We start from the raw sequence: 8,014 nt of genomic DNA, 5'->3' as shown, positions 1-8,014 counted from the left end.
ATCATACATCGTGTGGTCTTTCTCTGCTGTGACAACTGTTTGGTCGAGGACGCCAGCGGCGGGGGTGGGGGGCGGGGGAGGGCCTGGGGCCCCCGAGGCCGTGGTCCCCGCCTCTCTGTTCGCCAGGCCCCTGGGCCACGGCTGCGCCCGCGTCTCCCCGAGCCCCGCTGGCTGCACTAAATCAGGATTCGGGCAGAGGCCAGGCGCCCCGGCCGGCGTCACAGCGCGCCTGCGTCTCTGCAGGCCTGTCCTCTGCCTTCTTGGCTGCTTCTCACCCACTAACAGTTGCAACTACTAGCCTGCCTTCCAGTTTTGTTGTAGAAAAAGGAGGGGAAAGCGCGAGCGCATCTGGAGACCTGGACTCGGAAACGCGCGGAAGCGGCTCCCGGGGCCCCGCTGACAAGGTGCTCTAGCGCCCCCTGGCGTCGCTCCGCGGACGCGCCCGGAGCCTGGACCGGCTCCCCCTGCCACCCGAGGCGGCTGGACCGCGGAGCCCGCCAGGCCCGCGCCTCCTCGCCCGCTCGCTGGGCCCCCGGGGGAGCTGAGACTTCAGAGCACCCGGCGCCTCCACGCGAGTGTGAGGAGTAGGCAAAGCCACGGCACCACCAGCAGAGCGAGAGCGGGGCAGGGAAGCCTCACGCCCGCCGGACGTCTCGACCCTCACAGTGATCTTTCAGTGAGGCTGACACCACAGCTCCCTCCCAAGGGAAACTGAAATCCCGAAAAAGGCAGTGGGCTGGCCGGTCACGCCCCCAGACAAGTTCAGAGATCCAGGACTCAAGCCTGCCTGACCCCAAAGACCGCTTCACACGGGTCTTGCTTCCCAGGGAGGGCCGTGGTGTGCGCTGCATGCGTGTAAGCAGACCTGCGCCCGGGGATGCCCTGTGCGGCCGCTGGGCTCTCACAAGGCAGAGACGCTCCAGGGGCACCTGGGCGGCTGAGAGCCAGCACAGGGAGGCCCCTCCCTGGGCCCACGGCACACACGCACGTGCCCCCAAGAGCACCCAGCTGTTCATGAACACGTGTTCATCGTCACAGTCGCTGCACTAACGCAGGGAACTCCGCAACAGTGTTCTGTGGCTCTTGCTCCTGATTGTAAGTTAATTGTGCAAGCATCTGCTGGGGGCCGACTCGACAGCTCAGCCCACAGGCACCCGGACTTTCAGCCTCTGTCCGTTTTCCGTGTCTCGCTTGTTCTGCTCAGGTGGAGACTCCAGGCGGTAAACCGCGGGTGCTCTGCATTGGTCAGGCACACCCCTGGGCTGGGAGACAGGTCCCCTGGTCCCTAAACCCACCCAAGCAGGCGACCTGTCACAAAAGTGAGGTGACGACTGGGCATTCTGCTGCAAAAAGCGAACAAAACCCCCACAAATTTCTACTAAATTATGTCAAAATTTTAAATCTTCATATAATACACCAAGCATGTTTTCAGAGATTCTTGGATAAACTTTTATACTGTCAAAGTATAAACTGCCTGAATTTACAACTTTAATTTTGCAACTTTTACCATTAAATGCTTCTAACTTCAACGCTCAAACCTGACTTCACTTACATTGAATCTACTATTTTGTTTAAATAACTATATCAGTAACGACTTGCAGAGCATAATTTAAAGAGCAAAAAGTCTGTCTTGAGTAACTTCATGGCAACGCCTTCTTTCTGTTTCCTGTGGTTTGCAAGACGATTCTCAGCAGGCAAACCTGTCAGGAAGAGACCGTGGCCCTGGCGTCCCATCCATGGATGCCTGCTGAACTGCAGGGATGCAGCAGGTGACCGCCAAGAGATGTGCAGTTTGCTCAAAACAGCCACACAGTGTCATCTTTACAGTTTTGCTTCTTTATTTCACGTAGACGTTGGCTAATGTTTAAATATTTTATGTTTTCACTCACACAAATGTACATCAGATGCAAACAGAACCAGGAACCCTTCTCTGGCTTCAAATCCACACCCTTTTGCTCAAGCTTTGGGGTGAGACAGGACCGTAGGAAGCCGTGACTGGGGATGTGCCTTCCTTCACTGACCGAGAGACCCCCAGCACAGCGAGCTCGTGCACCCCAAACCCTCGAAAGGGGGCCACAGACTGCACACTTCAGATAAAGTGCTGAAGGGTGTGGCACAATTCTGGCTTGTAGGACTTCCCCAAGCAGGAGGACGGAGAAATATTTGTTAATACTGCAATTTAAGCCTCTGAATATGAACTTACTAGAAACAGTTAAAAAGTAAAAGTTTGTGTTTGCAAAAACAAAACCTAACTATTCCAAAACAGACTGCACACACCAGTGAATGAAAAGGCCCGTACATGCCTTTAGGTTGATGACTAGTTAACACCAAAGTTAACCATATTATTACACTATTATCACAGGGAAACTGCGCTTCAGTCAGTCCCATATGAAGACAAGCTGGATAATCACAGAGGCTGAAGATGCCCCCACAACCTCCCTGGCTTCCGCAGGGCCGAGGCCAGGGTCCTGTCCCCGGGGCCCCGGCCTGACTGCAGGTCTGCAGGGGACCAGCCATTGTCTGGGCTCACAGGGAACTAGCCGGCTCGGTCCTGCGCTCAGAGGATTACTTGGGACGCCGTGGACTCCTCTGAAGCCAGGACACCATGAGACACCCTGAACTGGTGATTTTCAGAAATGCACAATGAGGCATGCTGTCAGGTCCAAGACATTTAAAACCTGACTTCACGTGATGTGCTGTTTCTTAAGTCAATTTTTAAAATGTTCAATAAGAAGTTTAAGAGATCAAGGAGGGACTGGAAAAAATGCCAGGTTAAAAGCCCCGGGGATGTATCTAGGAGGTTCTGTGCACACGGACTCAGTCACTCAGTCATGTCCGACTCTTTGTGACCCCAAGGACTGTAGCCCAGCACACTTCTCTGTCTGTGGAGTTTTCCAGGCAAGAATACTGGAGTGGGTTGCTATTTTCTACTCCAGGAAGTTCTACTCACTTCTAAAACTCAGGAAATAGCTTTTCTACTGAGAGTTTGTAACCACCTATAAAAACTTTATTCATCTGGATTCAAAATTTAATTTCATAATCTGTCAAAGTATCACATTTTGAAATTCGAAATATAAATACTTTCATATGAACAGATACAATTTTTTGAAATTTGAAAAGTATATTTCAGTTCAGTCGCTCAGTCACATCTAACTCTGTGACCCCGTGGACTGCAACACGCCAGGTTTCCCTGTCCTTCACCAACTCCCGGACTTTGCTCAAACTCACGTCCATCGAGTCAGTGAAGCCATCCAACCATATTTCACTCAACTTGTTAAAATTACGATAACCATGCACAAACTACCTTCTCAAACCCAAACCAGGAGCCAACAGCATCGTCCCTACTGAAGACTGTGCTTGGACAAGGGGCCTCTGCTCACCTGTCAGCCTCCAGCTGCGGCTCCAGACGGGACAGGATCCACGAGCCTCCCGTACAGAAGTCTGTTCAGAGAAGCCGTGCACCTGCTCCAGTGACCCTGACAGCGTCGCGTCCCAGGGCACCAAAGGGTACAAAGAAGGTGAAACACAGAAATACAGTCAATTTTTGTATTTGCCATAGAAACTTTTTACTTGTGACTTTCCTTCCTGGAAACACCAGGGGCTCATCCAACCCCCGCCTCCGTGGAGCCCGACGCAGGGCCTCCAGGTGTCATGATGTCTCTAGCTGGACGAAAGGCAGGTGGCCCCTCGGGTTCTGTCCAGTGGCCACACCACCCAGAGAGGCCACCATCGGGCAGACAGACCAGGGGGACCAGGGTAGTGGATCTCCCGGGCGTGGGCAACACTGCCCCTTGCTCAGTCCCTGGCTCCAGGCGGACGGGGCACCTGATAGCTCACACCAGGCACGGGGGCTGTGGACACACGGCCTCGGAAGGGCCCTGCGCTCCTGTTTGTCTAGTTTAACTGGAGAGACCGGGGCCCCCTCAGGCCCGGCGTGCGCCCAGGGGGCAGTAGGCTGCATCTGTCCTCACAGCGTGTCTGCGTGTGTGTTCCGGGGACTGAGAAGACGCTTGTGCGGACAGCAGGCTGCTCAGAGCCGGAGCGGAGTGGTCACTCCTCCTTGGGCCTCGCCCGTGCCCGCGCCCTCCGCTGCTCCCGTAAGCTCCGCAGGTCAGTCATCACGGCGAGGGTCTTGCGCACCCACAGGACCTGGAAAGAACCATGCGGACACGGTTAGAACTGGACCTGCGTCAGAGGAGGAGGACGGAGCGGGAGGCCTGTGGTGCACGTACCACGATGACCAGGGCGTTGAGCAGCAGCGGCGCGGAGAACACGAGGGAGATGAACATGCCCCTTGAGTCGAAATACTGGTGTTTGGAGAATAACCTGTTTTAAGAGGGGTTTAAAGGTCACCGGCTGTCACAAATGGCATTCCTGCGACCTTCTCTATCTCAGGGCATCTCAGTAAGCCCACCCCTCACTGGGGGCAGGACGGCCCCCCCCAGAGCAGCGCCAGCTGGGCCGTCAGGACCCCCACTCCCGCACCACCCAGGGCCCGGCAGGAGCCCCTGAGCATGAGGTGGTCAAAGTCGCCACTGCACTCAGGGAGAGCTCACAGTCCCGCATTAGATGAGACCTTCCTGACCCTGCGGAGCAACAATCCCAGCCTCTCTGGAGGGGTGAGAGCAGCGGCCTACACCCAAGGCCTCCGGGGTGGGCAATGCATGTGGCGCCTCCCCGGGGACGGGGCAGCATGGCCAAACCAGGCTGCCCTCCGGGGTCTCAGGGATGACGAATACTCAGGTCACTGACTCAGTCACGCAGCACGGCTCTCGGTCACAGGGCGCAGAGCCCTGCAGGGTGGAGCCCAGGCCACCGAGGGCTGGTCGGGAGGCGTGCGTCCTGATTAGGAACAGGAGGCAAAGTGGGGAGGAATGGGACCCGTGTGGGCAGAGGGCAGGCTCTGCACCGACAGCAGGGCCTAGCCAAGGGCAGACCGGGAAGCAGGGTGCAACCTGGGTGGGATCATCCCCAGGGAGGGGCGGTGCTGGGGGTGCGGTGCTACCCTCAGCCTCCCGAGGATTCCCGCCTGACCTGAGAAGCCAGAAGAAGAGGCTGTGACCCCCCGAGGGGCAGAAGGCTGGGGAGTGGATCTGCAAGGTGTGGGGGCTGGGGGAGTGTGTTCACTGGACAGGGACCCGGCCACCCAGCGTGTGCGCAGGAAAGGACACACAAGCGAGGAGGGAGCAGGGGGCCAGCGTCTTCAGGACCGAGGACACCAAGTATCCCACGGGCGGGTCGTGAGCTCCCCATCATGGACAAGAGCGCTTCTGGGCAGCGACCACCATCCCCACCTCATGGCGGAGGAGCGTGGGGTGGGGCAGGGCAGGGGTCTTTACAAACAGGAGCTGCAGGCCGCCTGAGGGTGCTCTACAGCTGACAGGGATGGTTTCAGACGCAGCCCACGTGCCCAGGCCCGTTTACCTCCAGTTCATCGCCGCCACTTCATTGATGTACTCGGCACAGCAGACTAAGGTCACTGAGGACAAAGGGCCGGGGAGAAGTCAGAGGGCGGCTGACCGCCGCAGCCTGCGCGGCCTTCCGAACAGGACACCTCAAACACGAGAGCAAGGCCGTGCTCCTCGGCGCTGCGGCCCGACCAGCTCTCCGAGGCTCGGGAGCCTGCCGGTCCAGCCCGCCCTCGCGATCCTCACGAGGGTCCCTTCACAGACGGGAAGGAACATCCTCCCCGGCCTGGGGCACTGTTTCTCACTGCGATGCAGGCTCTGGGCTTCACGCCTGCCCCCGGATAACCTCCTGTCTGGATTTCCCACCTTGCACACGGCCAACTGAAACATCACCTTTGAGATGAGTTTTGGCATTTTGTTAAACTACAAGCAAAATCTTCACTGTCTTCCTGATGGCTGCAAGATTAAGAGTCCAGCCAAGCCTCTGAGGTCCTGGCCCACCCTTCCTATCTGAACATACTTCTAACTAGTCAACATCAGACATGCGCTTTCTCTGACAAGTGACCTAAAACCGACTCTGTCGCCCTGGTGCTTTCACGGGTGCCTTTGCCCCACATGCCAGCCTGGGCCAGACACCTGTTCCTTGTCTCACCTAAAGAAAAAGAGATTTTTCTCTCTTTTTACACCCCACACCAGGACTTCATTTTCTCCATAAAGTTTTTCTCAATGATTCCACACAACACTGTTCCTTCTCTGAATCTCAGTGGGTCTTATATGCACAGATCTTATACTGTGGATCTTCTATCACCTCCCAGAGCAAGCTGAGAGGCTAAGCCCACAGAGGGGGCCCCATGTGCAGAGTCAGGGTCTCGGCAAACACAGCTCCTGTTTGTGTCACCAGTATTCAGCACCCTCCTGGGTGCTTGAAAGACTCCTTTCAAGTCCAACATCCAAAATTAAACTTACCTTTACAGGGACCAAGAGTGAAATAAGGGAGTGGCCTGAAATCAAAGTACAACACAGACAGGAGGGTGGGGAGGCCTTACAAATGCTTTCACACATCAGAGGCTGCAGAGAACACACACACACACCCCCCAACCCTCACCCCCCGCCCCCGCCCCCGCTTCACAGGGTCTGAGCCACAGGACCACCGCTTCTACTCACCCAGGCACAGGAAGTGCCCCGCCTGCAGCCTGTACCTCTGGGATGAGAAGCAGGTGAGCAGCAGGCAGAGCACGTGGAAGACAGCCAGCCCCATAAGCCAGGGCTCCGTCCAGTCTGTCTGCTGGAGGACACACGGCAGAAACTCGTCAGGGCCCACGCGCACTGGGGCCAGGCTTCACACGCCGTCCTCTCTGAGCATGTCCAGCGCGCCCACCGGCTTCACAGGACAGCGCATCGGGAGGGGAAGGGGGGGAAACATGCGCCCCTGGCCAGGGACTGCCACTCCCATCCCTGGAGGACCGTCTACATAGCGTGCGGGCTTCACTGTGTGTCAAGCACAGCTTCAAGCTGCGAGAACCGAAAGACCTTCTATTCTGGGAGAGAAGACGGGGAAGCCTGGTTCTGGAATGCACCCGGCCCCCGCAGAGGTAAGGCTACAACTCCTATGTCCAGCTCCCTAGACCAGTGATGAAAGCCTTGGAAAATCTGGGCTGCCCTCCAAATAGCGCTAGACCTCAGGTCTGCTCGGGAGAAGGCAATGGCAGCCCACTCCAGTACTCTTGCCTGGAAAATCCCATGGACAGAAGAGCCTGGTAGCTGCAGTCCATGGGGTCGCGAAGAGTCAGACACGACTTCACTTTCACTTTCACTTTTCACTTTAATGCACTGGAGAAGGAAATGGCAACCCACTCCAGTGTTCTTGCCTGGAGAATCCCAGGGACAGCGGAGCCTGGTGGGCTGCCGTCTATGGGGTCGCACAGAGTCGGACACGACTGAGGCGACGCAGCAGCAGCAGGTCTGCTCAACTCTAGGGGTGGCTGGTCTGCACCCCTAAACTAGGACCCCCTCCCGGAGGCTCAGGTCCCCCGGGGGAAAGGGGCTGGAGGCGAGGCCCGCGCCGGCCACTTGCCCACTGCGGGTCCTCGCATCCAAGCCCAGGTCGGCCTCCTTCCCCGCGCCCCGCAGCAACCCCGCCCACCGGGGCCCCGCCCCTAGCCTGGGCCCCGCCCCATGACCCCGCCCCTTCCAGGCCCCGCCTCGGAACGCCGCGGGCGTCCTTGTTGGAAAATTCCGAGCGGCCCTCTGCGCTGGCGGCCGAACTGGCGGACAAGGAGGTGGCGAGTTACCGTGATCACGGCGGGAATGCTGACGGGGAACCTGCTGACTGAGAATGCGGATGGCATCGCCCCCAGAAAGGCCCAGCCTCACCACCACCTTTTCGTCTTCCCGCCCCGCCTGGATAGGACAAGGAAGTCTTTTAACGTCCTCTCGCGATATCTCCACTTGTCTCGAGACCTACTGTGCCTGGAAGTGGGAGGGAGGGAAGCTGGCAGGCACCTCTCCATCTCGCGATATCTGCAGTTCCGTGTACCCGGTCCAAATCTCGCGGTATTCCGTGGCATTGCAATAATATGAGGGAGGTTACAGGCAGACGTCAGGGC

General features: G+C 57.5%; 1 protein-coding gene across 7 annotated transcripts; it reads right to left on the bottom strand.

The window, feature by feature from the left end:
• Positions 1–2,985: 2,985 nt before the first annotated feature.
• Positions 2,986–7,813, bottom strand: TMEM18 (transmembrane protein 18). 7 transcript variants are annotated; one of them, XM_081576309.1, is made up of 6 exons: positions 7,700–7,813; positions 7,137–7,238; positions 6,573–6,693; positions 5,425–5,479; positions 4,233–4,326; positions 2,986–4,149 (listed from the first exon to the last, which is right to left on the bottom strand). In XM_081576309.1, the coding sequence occupies exons 1-6, from the start codon at positions 7,754–7,756 to the stop codon at positions 4,051–4,053; spliced, it is 528 nt and encodes a 175-aa protein (XP_081432435.1). In that variant the 5' UTR covers positions 7,757–7,813; the 3' UTR covers positions 2,986–4,050. The 7 variants fall into 7 exon arrangements, with proteins under 7 accessions (XP_081432435.1, XP_081432446.1, XP_081432482.1 ...); XM_081576320.1 differs by having other exon boundaries at positions 6,573–6,690; XM_081576356.1 differs by lacking the exon at positions 7,137–7,238 and having other exon boundaries at positions 6,573–6,789.
• Between the last annotated feature and the right edge of the window lie 201 nt (positions 7,814–8,014).

The sequence above is a fragment of the Giraffa tippelskirchi genome, chromosome 1 (genome assembly GCF_054371585.1).
Source record: "Giraffa tippelskirchi isolate mGirTip1 chromosome 1, T2T-mGirTip1v1.2.pri, whole genome shotgun sequence".
Taxonomy (NCBI): Eukaryota; Metazoa; Chordata; class Mammalia; order Artiodactyla; family Giraffidae; genus Giraffa; species Giraffa tippelskirchi.
Note: the sequence above shows the minus strand (reverse complement) of the source record. Positions and strands in the feature narration are given on the sequence as shown.

What these genes read in the sequence shown, in the direction of transcription:
- TMEM18 (XM_081576309.1), bottom strand. Translation starts at nt 7,756, where the DNA reads ATGCCATCCGCATTCTCAGTCAGCAGGTTCCCCGTCAGCATTCCCGCC. An exon ending in GGGGCACTTCCTGTGCCTGG is followed by an intron (nt 5,480 to 6,572) that starts GTGAGTAGAAGC and finishes CTTTGTCCTCAG; the next exon opens with TGACCTTAGTCTGCTGTGCC. An exon ending in TCAACGCCCTGGTCATCGTG is followed by an intron (nt 4,150 to 4,232) that starts GTACGTGCACCA and finishes GGTTCTTTCCAG; the next exon opens with GTCCTGTGGGTGCGCAAGAC.